Source organism: Castor canadensis, chromosome 8, assembly GCF_047511655.1.
Source record: "Castor canadensis chromosome 8, mCasCan1.hap1v2, whole genome shotgun sequence".
Taxonomy (NCBI): Eukaryota; Metazoa; Chordata; class Mammalia; order Rodentia; family Castoridae; genus Castor; species Castor canadensis.
The window spans coordinates 2,218,972-2,244,990 of NC_133393.1; the positions used below are offsets into that span (position 1 = coordinate 2,218,972).

Below are 26,019 nucleotides of genomic sequence, written 5' to 3' on the forward strand. Positions count from 1 at the left end.
ACAAACAAACAAACAAACAAAGAAACTGGGCTGCACCCATGGGGATGGGAAGAAGCAACAACAAAGGCGGAGGCAAGTGGATCTGCAGTTCCAAGTCAACCTGGGTTGCACAGCAGCACCGATTCTCAAACCAAAGCGAAGGACCAATGAGCAGAACAAGAGAGGAAAAGAGAGGAGGGAGAGGCGGAGGGAGACGGAGGGAAGGCATGGGGAAGGAGGGAGGAGGAGAAGAGGGCAGGAAGGAGAGGAGGCAGGGGAAGGAGGGAGGGGACCTGGGCCGGCTGGGTCCCCATCCCGCCACCATCGCCACCCGCAGGTCCCATCGCGACAACCGGTGCGGCTCCCGCTTTACTTCCTCGGCAGAGAGGAATGCTGTCACTCCATGGCCTTGCCAGCACTTGGTATTTTCGATCTTCTTCCTGTTTTCTTTTCTGTCCTATTTGAAATACACAGGAACAGTTCTTGGTTTGGGGCCGGTCCTCTGAGGTGTTGACTCTCTCGGGCTTCTTCGTCTGGTCAAAGCCAGCCCGCCATGTGACTTTGCAGGACATTCTGCTCACCGCCGCTGCCATATCAGCTAGGTCACACAATAAGGCGCGAGTCCCCGGGGGGTCAAGACCTTGGACACGAGGGGACTCGCGAGTCTCCCGCAGGGCCGGAGCGGGGCGGGCCTTGACGGGGCGGAGCCTCGCGGGGGCGGAGCCAGGCGAGGGGGCGGGGCGCGAGGTGCGCACGCGCAAACCGAGCTGGGCGCAGAGCCCCGCGCATGCGCCTCAGCCCGGCGCTTCGCAGAGGAGGGGAGCGCGTCGGTCTCCGCGCCCAGCCCTGCCCGTTGGAGCCGCTGCTGAGCCGCTGGGTGTGAGCCCTGGATACCGGTAAAGTTCGTGAGGAAATCTTAATCCTTCTTAGCGGAGCAAAAGCCGTGCGAGCCCGCCAGGCGGTCCCCCGGGTGCTGGGCGCCTGGGGCAGCGGCGTTGGCGGTTGCGCCGCGACCGGGAGGCGCCGGCGGCCGGACGGTGAGTGGCGGCTGGCGCGTCCCTCGCGGGCCCAGGACCCCGCCTCCTCGGGGCCCGGGATGCGCTGCTGTGGGGCGGGGAGGGCGGTGGGGCTCCGTCCGCTCCCTTGGGCGGCGGTCCCCGGGGTCGCCGGGCGGGCCGAGCCCTGCTCCGCACCCCACATGCGAACGGGGCGCGGCCAAGCGGGCCCCGCGTTCCCGGGGCTGGGCGGGACGAGGGTCGCCTGCGCCGCCGGCGTTTGCACTGTCCCACCCCGCGGCCTCGCCACTGATCTCTTCCTGACTTGTAGCCCACTCCGTCGACGCCCAGGTTTCTGTGTTTGTGTCCAAATGTAATCATGCTTGTTCTCAATAACAGTGAAAGGAAAGAATCCTCTTTTGTGGTGGGACTGGGATTTGAACTCAGGACTTAGCGCTTGCAAAGCAGGTGCTCTATTTCTTGAGCCAGTCCTCTCCCCGCCCCCTCGCCCCAAATCCTTTTTTAGTTTATTAGACTTCACTGGCTGGCAAGAAATTTAAAAATTAAGTTTGTGGGGATAGGGGGTTTATATAATGTGTTACTGTCAGGGTTTTTAATTATTATACTCAGGCATATGCTTTTCAAAGAACCCGGTTGTTTTCACACAGTGTTTTAAGTCTGTAGCGTCTGAGACTTTCCGCTAAATTGCCTGTGTTAATGCTTTCACTTTTTTCTTTATATGTTCTTGTTTTTTAAGTTATTGTATGGTAAACGTGACCTTTCAAGGGGGGTACACGGGGGATTAATGTAACCACCAATGTCACCAGTAGGTAAAACAGTTGCAATACCCATGAGAAACTCACTCTCCCTTTCACCCCAAGCCCTGGCAGTTGCTGTTCTTTACAAAGTATCTTTGAAGGGGAATGGTAACAATATGACGCCTTTGGATGCTGGCTTGTTAGAGCGCAATGCCTTTGCGATTCCTCCCAGGTGTCCCATGTATGGATCATGCCTTTTTTATTGCTAAGTAACATTTCATTAGGTTGATGCACTAAATCCCTCTGCTCATTTACACCCCCACCCACTGAAGGGGATTTTGTGAGAACTAAGTTTTCATCTCCCTAAGGCACCTCAGTGCGTGAGATTTCAGTATTAGACAGGAAATATTCATGTAACTCTTAAGGACCCCTCCAGCTGTTTTCCAGAGTGGCTGCCTCACTTTGCTTTCCACCAGCAAGAGTTCCAGTTCCTCCCCACCACTTGGTATTGTCAGTATTTTAAAATTTAGCCGTTTTGCTAGTTGCATAGTGATATCTCATTGTGGGCTTTTTTTTTTTTTAATAATCTGTCTCCCTTTGTAGTCCAGTCTGGCTTCAAACTCGAGGTCCTGTCTCAGTTTTCCCAGTGCGGGGATTACAGTTGTGTACTACAACGCCTACCTTCATTGAGGTTTTAATTAATGGTCAAAGATATCTGATGTCTTTTCATGAGTTCATTTTCCATGTAGTGTCAGTCCAGGTCTTTTGCCTGTTTTTTAACTTTTTTTTTTTTTAAAAAAAAAAAGGGTTTTTTTTTTTTTTGAGGGTTTTTGCTTGTTTGTTTTGAGACAGGGTCTCACTGTGTAACATAGTACAGACTGGCCTCAAACTCTCGGTTCTCCTGCCTCAGAGCCTTCTTGCTGGGATTACTGGCTTGTAGCATCATGCCTGGCTTTTTGAGGGTCCTTTATATGTTTCGTTTACAGATTAAATGTCATATATGTGCTTTGCAAATATTTTCCCGTCGTCTGTAGTTTGCCTTTCCAATATGTTGATACTGTCTTTCAGAAAGCAAATGTTTTAATTTTGATGAAGTTCAACTCATTAATTTTCCTTAAGTATATTTTGGTATGTCTGAGAACTCTGCCTAGCCCTGGGTCAAGAGAGTTTTCTCTTTAGCTTTTTCTTTTAAAAGTTACAGTTTTACATTTAGGTCTTTGATCAGTTTTGAGTTAATTATACAAGGGGTTGAATTTGCATGAAGCTTTACTTTTTGGACGTGGTATTCAATTGTTCATTTGGCGAAAGACCATCTTTTCTCCATTGAATTGCTTTTGCACCTTTGTCAAATCAGTTAGCTTGGTGGGGCATGATGGGGGTATACCTGTAATTCCATGTAGGCAGGAGGCAGAGGAAGGAGGATCAAGTCCAAGGCTGGCCCAGGGCAAAATGTACAAGACCCGATCTGCAAGATAAACTAAAAGCAGAGAGGGTTGGGGGTGTGGCTCAAGTGCAAAACCCTATTTCAAGCCCTAACACCAAAATTGTCTGAACTTGATTGCTCTGTTTTGAAACCTCTGTTCTGTTTCATGGATTTATGTAACTTAGTATTTGCCAGTATAACACCATCTTCATTAATTCAGCCTTTATCTTGTCTTAAAAGTGGGTAGTGTGATTTCTCCATTTCCTTCTTTTTCATAGTGGTTTTAGCTAATCTGTTTCCTTTTGCTTTTCCAAATGAAGTTTAGAGTTACTTTGTCTTTAAAGAAATCCTGCTGGTACTTTGGTTAGAATTGCTTTAAACCTATAGATCAATTTGGGGAGTACTGTTGTTTTTACTTTTTTGTCTTCCAAATAAATACATGTTATGTCTTTCTATTTAATTAGGTCTTTCTCTTTTTTTGTTTTTGTTTTTGGTGCTTCGCACTTGCAAAGAGGCACTCTACCACTTGAGCCACATCTCCAGTCCATTTTGCTCTGATTATTTTGGAGAGGGGGGTCTTGAACCGTGATCCTCCAGCTCTCAGTCTCCTAGGTAGCTAGCATTACAGGTGTGAGCCACCAGCACCTTCAAAGTCTTTGATTTTTATCAATAGTATTTTGTAATCTTAAGCATACAGATCCTATACTTAAATATATTTTTAGAATTATTATAATGTTTTTTAAAGTTTGTTTTCAAGTAGTACATTGTCATTATATATAGTTTAATTTTGTGGTTCTCTTTATCCCATGACCTCCCTAAACTCACCTGTTAATTCCAGGGTTGGTTTGTTTGGTTTTTAGTTTAGGGTTTTGTTTGTTTTTTTGCATTGCTGGGTATTGAATCCAGGGCCTCGTGCATGTTCCCTCTTGCACTGGCTAGGACTTCCCATTTGATGACCCGTAGTGAGGGTAGCACCCTTTCCTTGTTCCCAATCCAAGGGGAAAGCAATCAGAATTAAGTATGACACTAACTACATTACGCATATAGGTTACACATACAGATGACGCCCTTTTTTCTGGTTTGCTGAGAGTTTTTTCTCCCAAATGAGTGGTGATAGAATGGAATTTTGGCAAAATTTTTCTCTGCATTAATTGATACTGTGCTGTGTTTTTCTCTTGAGTCTATTAATATAGGGGATTACATTGATTTTCAAGTTATCAAACTAGCCTTAACTTCCCAGAATGAAGTCCACTTGGTTGTGGTATATTATTCTTTGTAAATATTGCTGAGAAGTTTTGCATGTCATTTACAAGGGGTTATTTGATTTTTTTTCTTTTTCTTTTTGTGTTGTCTTTGTATGGTTTTGGTATCAGGATAGTGTTGGCTTCATAAGTTGAGACTGGAGTCCTTCTCAGGTCTGTTCTGGAGGACATTGTGTATCATCACTGCCAGTCTTTGAATGTGTAGTAGAATCCTTTCCTCAATAATTATATGCAGTTCAAATATGATGTATTTCATGTTGGTGAGTTGTGGTGGTTTACGCTTTTGTGTAGGAATTAGTCCATTTTGTGTAGGCTGCCACATATATTTTGGAAGAGTTGTCTTCTGTTGTGTTATCCTTTTAATTTGCAGTCAGATAGCTGAAATGTCTGTTTGATAGCTGTTTTATTCTGCTTATTGGTAATTTGTGTCTTTATTCTGTATTAGTCTTACTATTGCTATAGGCTTGTCAGCTTTATTGATCTTTTTTTAAAAAAATCAACTTTTTGTATCACTACTTCTGTTTTCTATTTCATTAATTTGTGCTCTTTATTATATTCTCTCTCTTTTTTCAGTATTGGGGTTTGACCTCAGGGCTCATGTTCGCTAGGCAGGTGCCCTATTGTTTGAACCATACTTCTAGCCCTTGTTATTTTCTTCTTTTTGCTTGCTTTGAGATTATTTTGCTCTTTTCCTAGTTTCTTGAGGTAGGAACATAGATTATTAATTTTATTTTCTATGAGGAACCTAGATTATAAATTTTAGACTTTTCCTCTTTTTCTAAGGTAAGCCCTTTCTACATGTTGGCTGTGTTCCATGATTTCTCATATTATACTTTTACTTTCATTAGTTTTTTCGGTGACTTTTGAGACCTCTTTGACCCAGGGTAGTTTAGAAATGTGCTTTTAGTTTCCAGATGTCAGTTTTTCTTGTTATCTTTCTGTCACTGATGTCTAGTTTGACTCATTCCATTGTGGTCAGAGAACACAGTCTGTATGATTTCCATTATTTTAGGTTTGTTGAGTTGATTTCTATAAATACAGATTCAATTCCAACTTTATTGTGTTCTTAGAATTTCATTTTTCTTCATATGTAATCTTTGTATAACTTTTTAAATGATTGCTCTGAATAATGTGTGTGTATACATATTCATCCGTATATATCTCTCTATATTTTTATCACAGAGTTCAGGTGCCGTGGAGAAACCTTACCTACCTCTCCTTACATCATTCTCTCTACTTCGTTTATAAGTAACTGTCTTAAATATTTTCCTTACATATCTTGAACAATGCAGTGGGCAGTTTTATAACTTATGTTTCAACTGCCCAACATATTTTGGAACCCTGAAGAAGAGACAAGAATTCTATTGTGTTTGCCAGTATTTTTGCTCTTAGCGCAGTCTTTTGCAAGATCTAAAAACAAAATCACTTCTGTTTGAAGAACTTTTAGCTGCTTTCTTGCATAGGACTCCTGCCAACAAATGTTCTTAGTTTTCTCTCACCAGAAATTGTCTAAACTCTGATTACTGAAGGATATTTTCATTGGATATATAATCCTTTTCTTTCAACATAAACAATACTGTGCCATTTCCTTTTGGCCTCTGTGGTTTCTCTTTCTGTTTTTGTTTCGTGCTGGGGATTGAACCCAGGGCCTGAGCTACACCTCCAGCACTAGCCTACATGATTTCTGATGAGAAATTCATTGTCATTCAGATTACTTCACCTATAGATAACACATCCTTTTTTCCTGGCTGCTTTCAAAATCTGTCTTTAGTTTTCAGATGTTTAATGGGTTTTGGCCTGTCTTGTTTGGGATTTGCTTAGCTTCTCGAATTTGCACATTTGTGGGTTTTTTTTCAAACCTAGAAATTGCAGCCACCATTTATTTCTTCAAATGCTTTTTCAGGCCTGTGCTCTTTCTCCTTTCCTTCTGCAACCCTGATGCTATAATTGTTTGATTTATTGGTTTTTTGTTTGTTTGTTTGTTTGTTTGTTTGTTTTTGGTGTAAGTCTATAGGTGCCTGGGCTCTGTTCTTTTTCTTCAATCCATTTGTTATGTGTTGATTAGAGTGGATACTCTCTATTGGAATATGTTCAAGTTCATTAAATCCTTTCTCTGTTCTATGATGTTGAGTCTATCCATTAAGTTTTTTATTTTGGTTAATGTAATTTTCAGTTCAAAACTTTCCATTTGATTCATCTTTTTATCTTCTCTTTCTTTGGTGAGATTTGCCCTCCAGTAAAGCTGAAAGTAGAAGGATTCTTCTTGCTCCTGCTAGGCCCACCCTGCCTGTCGTGCCCACTGGCCCCACTGGGATCAGAGATATCCTCATCACCACTGAGGGATGGGTGGTCAAAGGCTTGGCTTTCTAATGGGTTTCCTCTGACACCACTCCAGCAAGAACAAGGAGGCAAAGGCTGAGAGAAATGCCTCAACTGTTGGATGGGGCTGACATGCCCTCTCCCCCACCCCTCAAATATGGTCTCCTGTGGTCTGTGAGGAGGGTTTGGGGGAGGGGCTGCCTTCATTGCCTCCCAGTGGAGATGCAGATGAAGTCTTCTCTGTTGGTCTTCTCTGATACCACAGGAGCTGCATCATTATAGTCCCCACAAGAGTGTGGGTTTTTGTCTTGCTACTTGCTAGGCTGCCCCCTTCCCTGGTCCTCTGGCTAAAGTAGGCTTTTGTTGGGGGCTTTGTGTGTGAGGGTGGGGGTGGATACTGGGATTTGAACTCAGGACCATGTGCTTGCTAGGAAGGCACTCTATTAATTGAGCCATGCCTCCAACTCTTTTTTGCTTCATTTATTTTTTGGCTAGGGTCTCAAATATTTGCTTTGGACCACAATCCTCTTATTTAATGTCTTCCACATAGTTGGGATTACAGGTTCACACCACCACACCTGGCTTCTTGGTTGAGATGGGGTCTTTGTAACTTTTTGGCTGAGGTGGCTTCAAACCCTCCTAATCTCTGCCTCCCATGTGGCTGGAATTACAGTCATATGCCATCATGCCCAGCCCTTGTTGGGGTATTTGGTTGGCATTTCCTGGTTATTGCCCTCTCCATATGAAGTAAAAAGAATTCAAAGAAAATTCATTACTATGTTGTCCCTTGTATTCTGTGGTTCATAGCCAGTCTTTCTTTCCACTTTTCAGAGCTTTGTGTATTTTACAGATAATGTCCAAAATTTTTAGTTGTATTTTGAGGAAGGCTTAGGAAAAGATACCAAGCCTGTCTTTCCAGAAGTAAGTCTCTGAAGTATATCTTTTTAAAAGGAGAAAAAGTAATAAGTTTTGTTTTGAGACAGGTCTTGCTTGCTATGCAGCCCAGGCTGGCCTTGAACTCATGATCTTCTTGCCTCAGCTTCCTAAGTGCTGAGATTATGGTCATGCACACCACGCCTGGCTTATTACAAGTAAGTTTTGTGTTGTTGATTTGTTTGAACTTCACTACTTCTGGGGTGAAGAACTGGCGAGGTAGGAAAAAGAGAGTTGCCTTTTAAGAACTGAACTTGTGTGAAATACAGCTGGATGAGCAAGGTTCAGATCATGGTTCAGGTGGGTGCCCCAGTGACCCAACCTTTTGGTAGGGGATAGGGTGGTGGTACCCAATGTCCAGATTATATCCGAGGCCATTTAAACCACATTCTTAGAAGACAGGGTTTAGTATCTTTTTAATATCACTGGGTGATTCATATGAGCTGAGGTGAGAATCACTAGCCTAGCTTAGTGTGATGGCACTGATGTTTACCTGATAATAAAATCACTTGGGGTCAAGGGATATCATTTGGGTTCTTCAAGAAACCAATGTCCTGATGGAGTTAGGAGTGCAAGAGATTTATTGGGGGAAATGCCTGTGATGGACAAAGAGTAGCACCTTAAGACTGCAGTACTCATTTGACACCTGCAAAGGAGAGCTGGGTGGAAGGAGCTTAGCCTGCAGCTGCTCTGAGCACATATCAAACAGCTTGGTGGAAAAGCCACCACACTGGGCAGCATTGGCTTCTCACCTTGTCCTGTCTGTGGAGTCTGTGCCTTTGGGGGGAGGGGGCTGTCTGTGGCCTCCAGTGGAGTGGGCAGGACAGCAGATCCTGAGGACCTGTACTGTCTCTTTTGAAGGGAGAGCTAAGCTGTGCACTTCTGTGCTTGTTTTAAAGGGCAGCTGTCAAAGGCTGAAGTTATGATAATTTTGACCATGTCAGAGCTGAAGACCCCAAATCTACTTAGCAAGTGCACTTGGCAATTCTCAAGGTGTCCTGCAAGCTTCTGAGGTACTGGGGCAATTGAGGCTCTACTAGGGGCAAAGAAAGGAAAGCTCTTCATAGTCTGGACTCAGTTTGTGTAGTGGTTGTGTCCGTGGGGCTTCAGTTGAGGAAGCTGGAACATAAAGTTAAATGGGCAGGCACCTAACTAGTAATTTTAAGAACTATGAAGAAAATGACTTTCTGTTCTTTTCAGTCTAAAATGCAAACAGTGCACAGTGTATTACTTTCATTATATGACTAACTGTAACTAGTTTGAAACTAAAGAAAGAACTACGGTGTAAGAGTATTTGTACCAGGATTCATTATAACCTGAACACTAAAGCAATGTACTGGACAGCTCAATGCTGACAAAGGATTGTACTTTATTACTGCAACCTTTCTTTGGGGGTAGTTTCTAGGGACATTAATTATTACCTATGAGGTTGGAAAAACCCTTTTCATAATTTTCTACATGCTGCCTGTATAGTGGTACACTGGGGATTTATCATATTATATAAAACTGCTAATTTTTGCATGCCTTATTTTCATAATGCTTAATCCTCTGTATGTTTCCTTGATCAACAACCCTGTGAGGTGGATATTATTGCTAGGATACTGAAGCTTGAGCAATAAATTCACCAAGAGCACTGAACTAGTAACTGGACCTTCAGTCAAGCCTCAAATCCAAGGCCGAGAGTTTTCATCTCTGTGATGGGAGAACTACACAGACCTAGACTTTGATTGGCACATCAGTGCCATTGTCTTGTGCTATTGTTGCGCCTTTGAAAGATTAACATTATCTAAGAGGTAGAATAGCAGGGGCTCAGTCTTGGAAACAAATTTCTGTAATGCGATATGATTATTTCTTGGTAAAATAATTGTAGTTTTACATTTTGTGCAATTTTATGTCATAAAAATTTCATTTTAAACCACAGAATTGAGAGAGAAGATCTGATCCATCTGGAATTAGAGTTGGTAGAGAGACCATTTCTACTTGGAAAATGTTGGAGGAAGACATGGAAGTGGCCATCAAGATGGTAGTTGTAGGGAATGGAGCAGTTGGAAAATCAAGCATGATTCAGCGATACTGCAAAGGCATTTTTACGAAAGACTACAAGAAAACCATTGGGGTTGATTTCTTGGAGCGACAGATCCAGTATGTATTTGGCTGTTTCGCACATGGGTTTTAATTTGTAAACTATGTCCAGGACTTTCATTGGGTTAATAGTAACGAACTACAGTGCAGGCCAAGCTAGGCACCTGGTGACACTGCTCATGCAACAGTTGATGTTTCTGTTTACCTCCCCTCCTCTCCTCTCCCCTCCCCTTCTCTTCAACAGGGTCCCACTGTGTAGCCCAGTCTGCTGTCAAACTCATGATCCCCCTGCCTCTGCCTCTGGTGTGCTGGGATTACTGGCCTGGGCCACCAAGCCAGGCTTGGTGGTTTTCAGTTATCATTACCATGTATGTCTTTATTCTTCTTTTCCCTTTCCTTTCTAATTTTTTTTCTCTTTTTCCTTCTGCTCCCTTTCCCCTTTTTTTTAACTGTCTTATCTGATTTATGTTTATCAGTGACCTCTTGGTACTTAAACATAGACTGAAGCTTGACTGTAGTGAGATTTCCATCTGCTATTTTATTTCAAAGAAAAGTTACACATATCTTAAAGTTTTGTCTGTTATATTACAGAGTCCTTTTGTTTATGAATGTTGCTTCTCTTTTAAACTGGGCAAGACTACGTAGAATTAGAGAATTAATAATTGCTTTTATTCTAAAGAAAGAAAGAAAACAAATTTGGGAAGGTTAAATTTGCCTGTGAAAAGAAAACCTATTTCAGGAAATCCAATTGGGTTCCAAAACACTTCAGAGTAATACTTTCGATAATTGATCTTGAAAACTTTCAAGATTAATTTAGGTTGTTTTACAGAAATAAGAAACATTAAAAAAAATCTGACTTACTGCCTAAGTACTAACATCACACCAAGGGAGTGATCCTCATGGTTTCAAGATCAATTTGTAATCAGTATTCTGTTACCCTCTTTTTTTTGTACTTCCATATTTGCTTCCTTTCTTAGCGCATGTAAAGAAAAGCCTCATTTTAACTCTTGGTAATGTTTATTTTGCTGTACTTACTACCTAAGACCAAGTTAATGTGTTTTTTTAGTTGTTGTACTGGGATTTGAACTTGGTCTCCCACTTGCTAGGCAGGTGCTCTACCACTGAGCCACACCTCTGTCCCCAAATTAATGTTGTATGTATACAATTGATCATTATTACTCATAGGTTTTTATTTGAAAATTCACCTACTTGCTAAAATTTATATGTCACCCAGAATCACTACTTGTGCCTTTGTGGTCATTTGTGGATAGGTGCAGGGCTGCAAAAAATTTGAGTTACCCAGCATACACTTCCAGCTGAGGTCAAGCAGTGTGTTAACTTTTCCTTTCTGTTTCAGCTTTCATACCATAAACACATGGCCTTTCTCCGTCTTCTAAATGCCACATTTTTCACAGTTTGTGCTTTTTGTTGGAGATTTTGCTGTTTAAAATGGCTCCTGAGTGAGGTGTTAAAGTGCTGTGTTGTGCTCCTAAGTATTCCTATGATGTCCCTTTTGGAGAAAATACTTTGTGTTAGATAAGCTTTGTTCAGACAGGAATTGTAGTACTGTTGGTCTCTGGTGCTATTATATATTGGCGTATATTCAGAGCAAATGAATTAGCAATTATATCTGTAAGCTGTCTTTAAATAGACACACACACACACACACACACACACACACCACCCCCCTCCCCCCCCCCACCCACCTACCTAGATGCTCCTACCTACCTACCTACCTAGATGTTGATCAGCTGATGAAAATAACCAGGGGCTCTTTTCTCTTTTTTGAGGCAGAGTCTCCTGTTTTGCCCAGGTTGGCCTCAAGCTTGCAGTCTTCCTGTGCCTCATGCTTCAGCCTCCCTAGTGCTAGGATTAGAGGTGTACACCACTACACCTGGCCTCAGGATCCTAACCTTGTATTTCCCTTAGGAGCAGTGTGGTTCAGTGTTTGCTAATTCAATACTCATAGTGTCATTTGAAAGCAGGGGACGTAGCTCAGTGACAGAGTGCTTGTGCATGCGTAAAGCCCCAGTGCCATCCCCAGCACTCCAAAGAACAAAAAATTCACAACTTACCTAGAATGTAAAGTAGAACTATTGCCTCTTTCCTTTACCTTATCACTGGGGCACTGGAACCCATTGGAATAGTGTAGCAGGAGAGGAGTAAGCACTGGCTAAGGGAATTCCCTTTTCCAATTCTGTTGATCTTAGAGCCACTAGTATCTGTGACTGTTGTTGAAGAAAAACTATGGAAAATAAATACGTATCATGTGTAAACTGTAACAACTTTCACTGTTGGGACCAGTACCAATACTGCAATGTACCATGCTCAGAAATTTTAGAGTAAAACTGACAATGTAGTTTAATGTCTTTGGATTTGAAAATTAGAAATATACACAATGCTATGTTATTTTTTTAAAAAAACCTGTACCTTTGGAATAAATCCATGTCTCATTTCAGAGTTAACAATGAAGATGTCAGACTGATGCTATGGGACACGGCAGGCCAAGAGGAGTTTGACGCAATAACCAAGGCATACTATCGAGGTAAACTCAGCACTTACCGTTCGTTCTTCATGTGCTTTTGCCAAAAGAGCTTTACTTCTTTGCTTCCCACATAAGGGTTTCTCTCTAAGAACAGTTAAAATATGTCTGGGGATGTACTCAGAGGTAGATTCCTTACCTTGAGATGCTAAGTCTGATCCCCAGCACCAAAGACAAACAAAGAAAAACCAAAACCCAGGAAAGTTAAAATAATTTCAAAGTATTTTTTGAAATTCCAGTTTATTCTTCTTATAAAGATATTGTAGAATAGCAAATAAAACTTTGTATGTAAACAGTTTGTCCCTGCCTCAGAATTATATGACTTTTTTTTTTTTTGGTGGTGGTGGTGTTAGGATTTTGAACTCAGAGCCTGATACTTGCTAGACAGGTGCTCACCCCAGTCCTTTTTGCTTTAGTTACTTGTGACATAGGGTCTTTTGTATTCGCCTGTGATCCTCCTACTTATGCTTTTCAAATAACTGGGATGACAGGTGCATCCCACCATGCTTGGATTATTGGTTGAGATGATGAGGGTCTCACTAACTTTTTGCCCCAACTGGCCCAAAATCAGGATCTTCCCTATCTCTGCCTCCCAAGTAGCTGGGGTTACAATGGGAGCAACTGTGCTTGGCATGTTTGTTTTTGTGCTACTGGGGATTGAACCCAGGGCCTTGAGCAGGCTAGGTAAGTGCTCCTACACTGAGCTACATCACCAGCCCCTCAGAATTATGTGACTCAGACGGAATCAGTCAGAATCTGTTATGATTGCTCTGACCCCAAGGAATTGACAGCATTGTCAGAGAGTAAAGGCTAATGTAATAAAACTAACGCCCTTGCAAATAAGATGGCATTTTGTTATGACATGAAATTGCATGGTAAGCCTTTCAGTGCTGTAGGAATCCAGAGAAGCGGGAGACACCTGTGAGAGGAAGGAGCCATGATGATAAAATTTAAGGTTCTAAAATGTGGGCTTAAATTCCTTAAGAAAAGCTGAATTCAACTTCTAAGTGGAACTTAAAAGTTTCTTTTAATAGTTCCCTATAAGATCACATCCTAATCTTTTGGAATTTAGAATAGGATTTTCAGTGTTCCTCCAGCTCACTGCCAATGGCGATTGAAGTGATGAACAAAATAACTAACAGCTTGACCTGGCTGAGGAGCATTGTGGCCTGTAAAGGATGCAGGCACATGGTTAGTAATTCAGCACTGCATTTCCCAGATGCTCTGAGGGGACAGAGGTGCAGTTGACATACTGAGTGTCCGTTCTGTGACACTTTCTTCTCTCTGATCTCTTCATCCTGTGTGGGAACCAGGACCTTCTCACAAGCAGAGGCATAGTCACATTCTCCAAGACTTGAAGGATCTTGGCAGTGGTGATTCTTTGTTTTTCATTGCTCCTGCTTCCTCCTAAGTCATGAGACTTTTACTGACCACTGACCCCCACTGCTTCCACCGTTCAGACAGCACTGGCATCTGGCTCATTTTCTTCTGCATAGTTTGTGTGTGTGTGAACCAGGTCACGCCCTTGCATACCCACACTGCCGCTGAGCTATTCTTTCTTGCCTCAGCCTCCTGAGTGCTGGGGCAATAGTCGATAACTGCTGCACCTGGCTACTTCAGTGCTTTTTAGGTCTCCACAAATTCTGTTTAATGTGTTTATAAAAACCGGAATTAAAAAGAGAGACCATAATCATTAATATTCACATCTTCATTGAACATGGTTCGGTATTTAAATTACCCTCCATTTCCATTGGATTAAAAGGCTTTAAGCCAGGTATGGTGGTACACATCTGTAATCCTAGCAAACAACAGAAAAGCAGTTTCAAATTGGCTTAAACTACAGGTAGGCCTGTTGAATTGTTTGCTCGGAAAGTCTGCAAGTAGTATATAGTAGTACTGCTCTTCAGACTGCAGCCTCACTGACTCCCTTGGCCTTGCTGCCTCCTGCTGATTCTCTTCTTTGTTTCAAGACTGCTGCCATGAGCAGTGAAAGCCACATGTCTTGTGTGGCATGTGGCATGACTGCAGGAGGCCGGAAATGAGATTAATTGGCCTGGGACAGCATCCTACTCCCAGAGGATAACTTTAGTTTACCTAAACCCTTTGGCTACCACAAAAATGTGGGAAAGGAATTCTTAGGTGGGAAATGCCAGCAAGGAATTCAGATAATGTCAGCTGCTCAAAGAGATTCAGATAATAATGTAATTACAAAGAAATAAAGGGCTGGGTGTGGTGGTACATGCCTGTAATCCCAGCTACCCAGGAGGTGGCATCAGGAGAATTGAAGTCCTAGGCCAGCCTGGCATGGAGGGAGCGAGACCCCCATTTCAACCAATAAACTTGGAAGTGGTTGTGTGTGTGTGTGCACGTACGCGCACGCTTATAATCCCAATTCTGTGGGAGGTATAGATAGGAGGATTGTGGTCTATGTGGCCAGGCTAGAACCCCATCCAAAAAATAACTAAACATGTGGTTGTGACTTGTGGTAGAGGGTCTGCCTAGCACACTGGATGGCCTGAATTCAAATCCCAGTACCACCAAAAAGTAAAAGAAAGAAAAGGAGGAAGAAATAAAGATTAGAAAGAAAAGACTAGGAAGGGCTAGGAAGATCGTTAAGAGACAAATTTAGTGACAGACATTGTGCCTTACATAATTATGACTCGACTTAAATCCTGAGTAGTGATTCTAAATTACAGTTTAAATTTTTTTTTACTATAATTCAAGAGACCTTTATCCAAAACATTGCTCCCAGGCCTTATTATGGGCTTGAATTGCCACTTCATTGTATAGTTGAACATGTTGAAACATGACCTTCCTGTAATTAGGTCACACAGAGCACAAATCTTGTTAGGAAGCCTTCTGGGATTCCAGATGACTCCTCTAAAACGTTAAGGAAGTCCATTCTGGGCATTAAAGCAACCAGTGCTGCTACAGCTAGATATGTACAACATAAGATAGATGTTCATAGGTTTTCACTTTGATTTTTCCTTTCTAGGGAAGGAAAAAATCAGTTTCCCTCTCTCCTTTTTCATTCTTGGTTGGGTCTTGCTATCAAAAGATAGACTAACAAGAAAACATACAGATTTATGTAAGGAAACAAAACTCTTGAAGTGCTTGAAGGGATTCCAAGTTGGGTAGCAGGTTTATAGTCATGTCCTTTGTAAATTCTGCAAATGATAATCTCTCCTATCTTTTTTTATTTAACCTCAGTTAAAATTTCATTTTAGAAAAAGAGGTCACCCACACAAAAAAAGGTCATTTTTAGCATGTTGTTTAAAGTATATATTAGAAAGGGCCTTTTGGTCATTAGAGTTTTCTTAAACATAAAAGAAATAACTGTGATGGATCATGGTTGTGTGTGTATGTTTTTTTGGTTTTTCTTTTGGTGGGATTGGGGTATGAATTTAGGGCTTTGTACTTGCAAACAGGTGCTCTTGAACAACTTGAGCCATGCCTCCAGTCCATTTTGGTCTGGTTATTTTGGAGATTGGGGCGGGGGTCCCATGAACTATTTGCCAGGGCTGACTGGGCCACAGTTTGAAAGAGTATTTTTTCTTTATGGATAATACTCACTTGGAGAACATTGTATAACGTTTGTTAGAATTACTTAAACTGTAAAAAAAATTATCAGGTCATCTGCTGACTCTTTTTCATTATGTTAATATGTCAGATTAAATCACACAAGATGGTAGCAGCATCTATCAGAAGACTTACCATCCTGCCTTGCAGAGCCGGGCACCATCCTCTTTCCAGAGATTGGAATTGCTCTCTTTAGGATTTATTTCTGCCATCTTACATTTTCTGTAGTTTAGGGTTTTATTTGTGGGGTGTTTGGTTTTGTGTCTACTTGTCTTTTTCACTGGATGAGTTCAGTTTTCTCCTAAGGGTTAATAGCCACACAGTCTCCTTTTATTCTGTAAAACACTTAACTGTTTTCGTTTGAGCCCCTACCTGCTCATCCCACCCTGCCCTGTTTGTGTGACTGGTTTATCTGGGATGTGATCTTAGGTAGTGGAAGTAAAAGACTAGGGAGAGGACCAACAAAGGGTGCTGATCTTCCCTGTGGGTAACTAGGAGTCAGGCTCTGAAGATCCTGTAGAGACTGCCTCAGGAAGCTGTAGTTAAAGCTTTCTCCTGGAGGGACAAAAGCCAGCTCCCCTTGGGTATGCACTAAGAATCAAAGGCCCTTCCACACCACCAGAAAGCCCTGAGGCAAGAATGAAGATGCTCCCTGCAGCACTTGCTTGAGTTAGGGCACTAGTAGCTGGCACAGGCACAGGCACAGGCACAGGCTGTTCAACACCCTGTCAGTAGTACATCTTCCTCCTCAAAGGAGCACTTTGGCAGTTCTTACAGACTTGTGGTCTCCCCCCATTCTATCCCCTACTAATGATTGGAGAGGTGCTACGGGTATCTTTTTCTCTTTTATCCCTTCAGTCCTTGGTTTTTAAAATAGCCTTTAGCTTTGTCGTAATCATTCTTGCTGCTATTTGGCACCATCTGTTCCTCCAAGAGGTTTTTTGGTTTTGTTTTTAAGAGAATGAGACTTACACACCTGGAAATGAGATCTTACACACACCCTGTTGTGTCCTCAAATTTAAATGACAGTTGACTAATACAAAATTCTAGCCTTAAAGCTAACAGAGTATGATCGTGTAATATCTTATTTGTAGTTTGAGTAAATATTAGAGCTTCAGTAAATACACATTTTTAACAAAATGCTAACGTGACCTCTTTAGTTATTTAGTTTATAAAATACCCAGACGCAGCTTCCACTTTTACAGTAATAGCTAGCGGCTGCATTTCTTCCATCCTGTGCTCTTTGCTTTCTTCAGGTTATTCTCTCTGCTGATACACAAACTATTACCATTTTTGGCCTTAGAGTGTCTCAGGTGGCCCAGGCATGTCTTGAGTCTTACCATTCAAGTTTACCATTCTTTCTACCTTTTATGATGCAATTGAAGGTCAGTTTTTTGTGATGGTGCAAAAAGAACAAGTGCAGAGTACTTAAACATGTTGATAAACATTGGCTCTTTGACTTGTAGAATATGGTTTATATGAGAAACGTAAGCTGTTCACCATTGATCGTGGGAAGGAAGGCTGTTGTGAATAGGTAGAAGTTTCCCCCACCATGTATAGGATTGTTTCATCAGTATCAATAACATTTCTATTTTGTGACCTTACAGGAGCCCAGGCCTGTGTGCTTGTCTTTTCTACTACAGACAGGGAGTCTTTTGAAGCAGTTTCCAGCTGGAGAGAAAAAGTAGCAGCTGAAGTTGGAGACATTCCAGCTGTGCTCGTACAAAACAAGATTGACCTCTTGGATGACTCTTGTATAAAAAAGTAAGACAGCTAGGGGAAGGGAGTGATGATTCTATCAAGTTAAAACACATCTTAAAGTAAGCTTTAAGAAGTTATAAGATAAGAGTAGTTACTTTAAGGCTTTCATTCACTTAAATTTCTCTGTGTACTATTGTTTGTGATTGGTTTAGGTTACAAAAGCACAGTAGGGCGACTAAATGATGATGAAATGCAATTCAGAAAGCCAGAAGAGAGCTCTCACTTGAAGAAGTGATCAGTGTTTCAGGAGCTAGACCTGTTTAACCTGATTTAAGCATTATAAAATCTATATGTTACTCCATTAATATGTACAATTCTGATGTTTTTACATGCCAGTTAAAGATAAAATTAGCACTTCCTTAATGTTCCCAAAGCCCTGGATTCAGTCCCTAGCACATAAATAAAATAATACATTTAAGTGATAAATAATTTTTAAGAATACTCAGATTGATTTGTAAGTAGAAGAAATTAAAAGAATCCAGTCTTAAATCTTTACCCCCACAAATCCAAATTTTCATACTAAATCAAAACTGGATATAAGGTCTTTTTTTCATATTTTTTGGGGTGGGGGAGCATGTGGAGTTTTTGTTTGTTTCTGGGTACTGGGGATTAAACCTGAAGCCTCATGCATGTTAGGCAAGAGCTCTACCACTTGAGCTATGTTCCCAGTCCTATATAGTAAGAATATCAAGGGAAGCAACCTTAAGCAGGTGTGACGGCACACACCAGTAATCGGGGACATCTCAGGTTCTACCATGGTGAGCCCCAGGCTAGGCTGGGCTAGATGGGAGACCTCTTCTGTGGGTAGCGGGGAAGGGGAAGGGGAAAGGAGGGCATCTTTAAATGTTTCAGTAGGTACAGAAGTACTATCCTATATTGATGAATTTTAGTAGAAGAGTTTGGGTCCATATTGTTTTGTATATTTAGAATGATTAGATTTAAATTGGTAAAGAGTTTAGCATCCAGGTAATTTCTGTGTATAAGTATATACTTATTTCATTATTAGTGTTTTTGCCAGCTTTAAAAATCTTTTTATGTGTTCTTCTGTTATTTATCTGTTGCTGTATAACCAATTAGTCCATAATTTAGTGGCTTAAACAACAGACTTTTTCTGGTGTTTGTGGGTGGGGAGTTTGGGAGTGATTCTGCATGAGGTTGCAGTCAAGATGCTGCAGGATCCACTGTTTTTGAGACAGTGTCTCACTATGCAGCCCAGGCTGCCTTGAACTCACGATCCTCCTGCCTCAGTATACAGAGTGCTGGGATTACAGGTATGTGCCACCATGTGAACCTTAAAGGATTCACCCTTTTTTTTTTTCTTTTTCTGTAGTACTGAGGATTGAACCCAGTGCCTCATGCATGCTAGGCCAGCGCTCTAACCCTTGAGCTGTGCCCCTAGCCCCCAGTCTGAAGGATCCACTCCTGAGGAGGCTTACTCACTTGGCAGTAGGCCTTAGCTCCTTGCAGTATGAGCCTCTTCTTGGGGCTGCTTGAGTGTTCTCACTGTATGGCAGCTATTTCCCCGGGAGCAGGTGGTCCAAGAGCAAGCAAGGCAGAAACAGCAATGCTTCTTACCACCCAGCCTCAGAAACCACATTCTGTCACTTCTGCTTTATTCTACTGGGCACACAGAGTAACCTTAATTACAAAAGGGTATGGATTCCAGGAGGTGGGGTCACTGGGAGCCATTCCTATAACATGAGTACTGCAATCCTAGTTAAAATAAAATCAAGGGTCCTAACAAAACTAAAATTAGGAGTTGTCTTTGTTTATTTATTTATTTATTTTTTTGATGGGACTGAGGTTGAACTCAGGGCTTCCTGCTTGCATAGAAGGTGCTCTGCCACTTGAGCCACACCTCCAACCCAGGAGTCTAGTCTTGTATACTCAGGCATTACTGTGCTAACTTTGGCTTTTGGTAACAAGGTTGTTTCTTTCCAGTAAGGATAAAATAAGATGCCTGGAATCCTAGCTACTTGGGAGGATTTCAGTTAGAAGCCAGCCCAGGCAAATAGTTCTCGAGACCCTATCTCTTGAAAATAACCAACACAAAAAAGGGCTAGCAGCACAGCTCAAGTGCTGGCCTAGCAAGCATGAGGCCCTGGGTTCTAACCCTAGTAATGCAAAAATAAATAAATAAATAAATAACAGTCTAAGATTTTTTTCAGAGTGTGATAAATTCAAATGCTGTTAAAAAGAAAAGTAACTAAGGTATTATATAAAGAAAAATGATATTCACTTACTTTGTGGCCAGTTACTATTGATTTTATAGAAAAGTGTCCTGTTTGTAGCTCAAGTGTAATGATTGGTGTTTACCTCATGAGTAGTGAATACTGAAAGTCCTGTGTAAGCACTAAGTGAGTGCTTAGCTGTCGGTGAGTTTCATTTAATGGGACATTAGTATCAAGCTTCTTTAAAAAGAAACGTGGCTGGCAGAATGGCCCAAGTGGCAGAGTGCCTGCCTAGCAAGCGTGAGGCTCTGAGTTCAAAGCCCCCAATACCACCACCTACCACCACCAAAAAAAAAGCAAAAATATTCCAAAGGATCTTATCTACCCTCTCACCCCACCTACTAACCTTATGCAGATAGTATAATGAAAACGTGGCTTTTAAAAACAAGCTATCGTAGGCACCTTTATAAGCATTTTTTTTGTCTGTCTGAATCGATGTGCAGTGAGGAGGCTGAAGCACTGGCAAAACGGTTAAAGTTAAGATTCTACAGAACCTCAGTGAAAGAAGACCTAAATGTGAATGAAGGTAAAGTGTCTCTTTAAAATACAGACTGCAACAGGTATTTGTCAGCTAAGTAAAAAGGCATCTGCTTCAAGAGTTCTTCACTGTTTACCAGTGTCCTTGAATGCTTGTTTCTCTATAGCAGCAGTTTAAAATGAGCTGAGTGTGTGTGTGTGTGATTGTGTACCAGGTGATCACGGTGTTGTTTAAGAAAGGGAGATTAAAAATTGTGACGTATTTCAGACTTGTTACTTAGTAGATTATAACTACATTTTCATGTGCATGTTTATTTTTGATAGTTTTCATCACTTAAAGAAAGACATTTTTTCAAAACTGAGTCAATTTAGTTTTTTTGGTTTTCCCTTGTTTTTGTTTTTTTAAATTTAATATTTTTCTCAAGTTTAGTGTTGCTAATTATTAGCACTACTCACTAGTCACAAATTCCATTTCATTTCTTTAATAATAAAATACTACTGTACATTTATTAGTGTTATTTGTTGTACTTCTCAGATGATTTTTGAAAGTCACATTTTTTCCCTTCTTTTTGGTGGTGCTGAGGTTTGCTAGACCAGCACTTTGTCACTTGAGCCACTCCCTCAGCTCTGAAAGTCCAGTTTTAACTAGATTATATGCTTCTAGTTTAATTTAAAGGCTTCTTAGTAAGTATAAATATTGTAAATAATATGAAATGACTTGCTGTGTCATACTGAGTATGTTATGTGTTTATTCTAGTTTTTAAGTATCTGGCTGAGAAGTGTCTTCAAAAACTCAAACAGCAAATAGCTGGGGACTCAGAAGCTGTGCGCTCTAGTAGCAAGATTGGTGAGTACCAGGGACTCAGAAATACAATCAAAAGTGCCAGGCCAATGTTACCAAACTTACTAGTACCAAGCCTTTTGTTTAAAGGTATATTTAGTTTTCAGGGGCTTTTTTGACCATTGAATTTTCTAAATCCTTTTGATACAGACAACAGAGGTGTGTGAACTTTTTTTACAAAGGTCTGTCCTTCATGGAAGTTTTAGTAACACTTGTTCTTCTGATTCCACACTTGACCTGTCTCTTAGTTTTTCCCATTCCTGCCATCTTGTTTGTTACTTGCTGCCAATTTTTTTTCTTTTACATGTTAAATGCAGCAAAACTAGCATTCCCTGAAGAGCAAGTGTAATGTCTTCTCTTTCGCAATAATGACTGACAGAGTACTTTGGCTGCCACAAAGATGACAGCCAAACTTGCTTATGTGTGATCTCTAAAGGATTTTACCTCCACTCTGTCGTCCTTACTACACACATCTAATTTAGATCTGTCCGTGGTTCTGGCTTCTTCAGTTCTTTGCCATTTTTCTTGCATATGCCTCTTCTGCCAAGCACCTAGATGCCCTGTGAAACAGAGAGGACTCTTGCAGTGAGCCTCTGCTTGATCTCCTGGGCCCGGCCACTGGTGGAGCCTCTTCATTACAGTGTTCCAAGACAGTCTTCCTTTCTTTCTGGTAGAAAATGTGAACCACTGCTGGTTCCCAGAGTCCTTTCTCTTTCATAAGCACACTAGTGCTTTCTTCACTTTTGCTCCTTCTGTTTTCTGTGGAGAATGACCTCTTCCATCTGATGTCAAGGAACTCTTCATTCTTTAAGGGCTATTTAGGAAAGTTCTCCTCTGCATGTCTGCTGAAGCCTGAAACTCCATGCTTTTCTAGCAAGGCATTGCCAGGTATTTAGTTCTACTTATCCACATACTGAATTGGATGGTCCTTCCTTCGAGCCATCTGTGGATCTGTGTGTCCTTTCTGATACCTCACATACAGTGTCTTACAGCATTGCTTATTTATAGTCACATCTCACTCACTGGATTGTGAGTTTCTTACAGGCAAGTATTGGGCTCAGACATCTTTGCATCCCTGGTAGTTTCTCTGCCCAGAGATGCTCAGTGGTTCATAAATTGGAGAACAGATTTGTGAACAGTAGAGTTCAAAATGGAAACCACAATATTTTTTTAGTTCATTTCTTTTATCTACTTGTCACTTTGCCTATAGATCATTTTTATGCTGTTGGGGTTGCTTTAGCCTAACAGTAATATAGGAAAATTCTGTATTATCTGTATTGCTATCATGTGCAATTTTTTTTTCTTTTGACAGTACTGAGGTTTGAACTCAGGGCCTCACACTTGCAAGGCAGGCACTCTACCACTTAAGCCATTCCACCAGCCTGTGCAATGTTTTTATTAACATAAAATCTAACAAATACTATTGTTAACTACAGATCAGGTATTCTTGAGGATGCTATGATGTAAAGTTAATGATATTTACTGATTCCAATTTTCAAAAATAGATTTGTAGTGAAACACCTCAGAACCACACATAGAGTACACCATGGTTGGATAGAAAAGGGTGGGAGTATATGTGTGCGTTTTCCCTGTATGTGAGAAAATTTCCCTGGAAGGATATATAGGAAAACTAGTGTGTTTGCCTTAGTGGAAGAAAACTGGCCAGGTGGGTTGGGGTAGGGACTGAGTGAAATTCCTCCTTTGTACTCCTTGAACATGTGGAACAGCTTGTCTGTTTTTGAGACTGGGGTCTTGCTAGATTGCCCAGGCTGGCCTCAAACTCATGGTTATCCTGCCTCAGTTTCTGGCCTATCTGGAATTACAGGTGCATGCTACTAATCTGTCTTATGTTAACTATTGAAAATAAATGAAACAAGCCTGGTGCAGTGGTGGGTGGTTCCCGCCTGTAGTCCCAGCCACTCAGGAGGTAGAGATGGGAGGATCGCTGTTTGAAGGCAAAAGTTCACTAGACCTCTCTCAGAAATGAGCCAGGCATGAAGGTACAGGTCTGTGGTCTCACTGCTTGGGAGGCAGAGGTAGGAGGACCATGATTCAGGGCCTGCCTAGGCAAAGTTAGCTCAAGTAGCTCAAGACCTTAACTAAAAAAAAAAAAAGAACCCAAAAACTGAAATCAAAAGGACTGGAGTGTAGCTCAAGTGGTAGCCTATTGTTAGGCCCTGAGTTCAGTCCCCACTACCACCAGAACAAACAAAACTCAGAAAAAGAAAAAAGTAAATGAAGCAAAAGGTAAAAAAATTAAATACTAAATTGTCCATTGATGAATGGGTAAGTAAAGTGTAGCATACGTGTACAAAGGACTATTTTATTTAAAAAAAGAGGGAAATTCTGCAGTATGCTGTGACATGGGTGAATCTTGAAGACAGTATGTAAATGAAGTGAGCCCGACACTGTGATTCCACTTTTACGAAGTAGGCGAAGTCATGGAAAGTAGAGTGGTGGGAGCAGGACAGCAGAGTTACTGTTTAAGGGGAGAGTTCAGGGTTGAAGAGCAGAATCGGTGGAGATCGACGGAGGCGGCTGTACAGCATTGTGAGTATTTACTGTCACAACGTTATATTCTTAGAATGGTTTGTACTTTTCTAAAATGAAAAATGGAAACCGTAGATACCTGGAAATTCTCTGATTTTACTAGTAATCTGGACACAACATGTAACTCTGAACTGAATCAGAGTCAATCTGTTTTTTTCCTCTATTTATACAGGTGTCTTTAATACATCTGGTGGAAGTCACTCGGGTCAGAATTCAAGTACTCTTAATGGTGGAGACGTCATCAATCTTAGACCTAACAAACAAAGGACCAAGAAAAATAGAAATCCTTTTAGTAGCTGTAGTATACCCTAAAATCTTTAGGTAGGAGAAAAGTTGAATTATAGTGTGCAATTCACTAAGAAACACATCCAGCTGTCACGGTATTTTATAAGTGTTTTAGCAGACTTTGCACCTAATGCTCTCTGAAAGCTGACAGATTTCAATAGTACTCTGCAGTGCTTTTCAGAACGTAGAGTGAGACCTCTGGCGGAAAAATTACTGCCCTACAGACTCATTTTAATTTTCTGTGTTAGACGAAGCTTCTGTTTTTGAAAGAATGCTATAAAGAATGTCAAAAACAGGTTTTGCTGAATTTTAAGTGCTAGAAAACATAAATGAAATGCCTAAATATATCGGTACAGGTTTTAATGCCAAGGACCAAGGACAGCGAGCATTATGAAATTGGTTATGCAGCTTTTCTGAAAAGTAGTGTTCAGTTAGAACAAAACAGTACTGAGAGGCAAACCTTAAATCGTGCCAGACTGCGTCAGTGTGATTCTGGCAATGTTGCTTGTGTGGTGTCTGTAAAGTGCAGTGTGGGGGTGCATGCAGACATCTGGTGCAGGAGTAAACTGCAGTTCTGTGTGGTATTTGAGCAATTGTAGATTTGAATTCATTCATTCATGAAACCATTTACACATCATGTATATGTTCTTAGTTTCAAATGAGAAATTCTAGACATATGTTTTGAAATGAACTTGGATTTAGAAAGTGCTTTGTGCCAAAAGTATCATCCCTAATTTTCACAGTGCTCTGCTATCAGAATTTGTATAGTGTATAGTCTTTTAAAAGCAGTCTCCTCTGCAAAGGGCAGATAGAAGAGGGATACGAACATGCCAGTGCCAGAGCAGCGTCTCCTGTGTGAGATGTCCTGCACCGCACCTCTGTGTGTCCGTGTGTCCATGTAGGCGCAGTGAGCCCTGCTGTCCTCAGCTTAGCCCGGTCCTAGGGCACTCTGGAGGCTGTCCAGGATGTTTGTGCATCTGACACCTTTCTCTGCCAGTTGAGAACCCAGCTTTGAACTTTTAAGATTACACTTAACCATTTTTAAAAGTGCACAAAAGAAGAACTTCAGTCCTAGTCCAGTGTATGGATTTTGTAATGCCTCGCAACTGTATCAGCATCCTTCAATTTATACATTTTTGTATAGTGTTTTAACATTATCACTTAAAAATTCCTATAGCCTTTGATTTGTAGAGCACTTTTTCAAGAGCTCTGCCATCACCACATATAGCCTTCCAAACAGAGATAACTGCATGAACTGGTAAAACTTAGTTATCATTTTTTTTAGTGGTTTTGTTTTTTTGATATAACTTCTTTCACTGTACCTGTTTTTTACAGGATTTCAAAATATGTAAAAAATAATTTTCTTTGAAAATGTGTCATCAAGTCATTTTCATTATTTGTGCTAAAATACAAAAATGTTTTCGTATTTCTCTCGGATGTTTTATTTTTAAGTCTCCCATCTGCTATGCTGTCCCTCTGCCCAGACTAATTGCATTTCCTGGGGTGTGTCCATGCTACGTGCTCAACACTGAAAGTTTTCTTCTCAAAGTATCGACATAATCTGCATTATTTTTTTCAGAGTAATGATGTTATTTTTGTGTCACCAGCTGTCCCTACTCCCATTGCTGCCAGTGGGATAAGAGTTAGGAAAAGACTCAGTTCCTGACGGTGATTCATAGTTTTTACTGTCTTAAAATACAGTTTCTTTAATTTTTGCACAAAATGTATTTTATGGCAAATAATTTAATGGTCTTTATTAGAAAAGCCATTCACTACATAATGTGTTATAGTTCTGTTTCGTATTAATTGTGTGTGGGTAAAAGTGTATTACTTTTCTATGAAGAATGTAATCTCTGATGGTTGTAGTACCCATTTAATATTTGTAATGTAATTTTATGCACTTGGTTTTATCCTTTCTTTTTAATAAGAACTAAAGAGATCTTTGTTACACAATTAAGTTTTACTTTGCATTGCTGTGTTTTATGCCTAAAATACTCACATT

At 41.0% G+C, this 26,019-nt stretch overlaps 1 protein-coding gene across 4 annotated transcripts; it reads left to right on the forward strand.

Moving 5' to 3' along the window:
• The first annotated feature begins 258 nt into the window (after nt 1-258).
• On the forward strand, nt 259-25,974 carry Rab23 (RAB23, member RAS oncogene family). 4 transcript variants are annotated; one of them, XM_020160838.2, is made up of 8 exons: nt 7,714-7,827; nt 8,569-8,682; nt 9,591-9,811; nt 12,211-12,296; nt 17,480-17,636; nt 20,308-20,390; nt 21,099-21,188; nt 23,905-25,974. In XM_020160838.2, the coding sequence occupies exons 3-8, from the start codon at nt 9,657-9,659 to the stop codon at nt 24,042-24,044; spliced, it is 711 nt and encodes a 236-aa protein (XP_020016427.2). In that variant the 5' UTR covers nt 7,714-7,827; nt 8,569-8,682; nt 9,591-9,656; the 3' UTR covers nt 24,045-25,974. The 4 variants fall into 4 exon arrangements, with proteins under 4 accessions (XP_073937925.1, XP_073937924.1, XP_020016428.2 ...); XM_074081824.1 differs by lacking the exons at nt 7,714-7,827; nt 8,569-8,682 and adding an exon at nt 259-401; XM_074081823.1 differs by lacking the exons at nt 7,714-7,827; nt 8,569-8,682 and adding an exon at nt 758-875.
• Nucleotides 25,975-26,019: the final 45 nt, after the last annotated feature.

Bases quoted from the DNA above. Each gene is read 5' to 3' on its own strand.
- Rab23 (XM_074081824.1), top strand. From the start codon at position 9,657: ATGTTGGAGGAAGACATGGAAGTGGCCATCAAGATGGTAGTTGTAGGG. The intron at 20,391-21,098 runs GTAAAGTGTCTC...TGTTTATTCTAG, and splicing joins AGACCTAAATGTGAATGAAG to TTTTTAAGTATCTGGCTGAG. The intron at 21,189-23,904 runs GTGAGTACCAGG...CTATTTATACAG, and splicing joins GCGCTCTAGTAGCAAGATTG to GTGTCTTTAATACATCTGGT.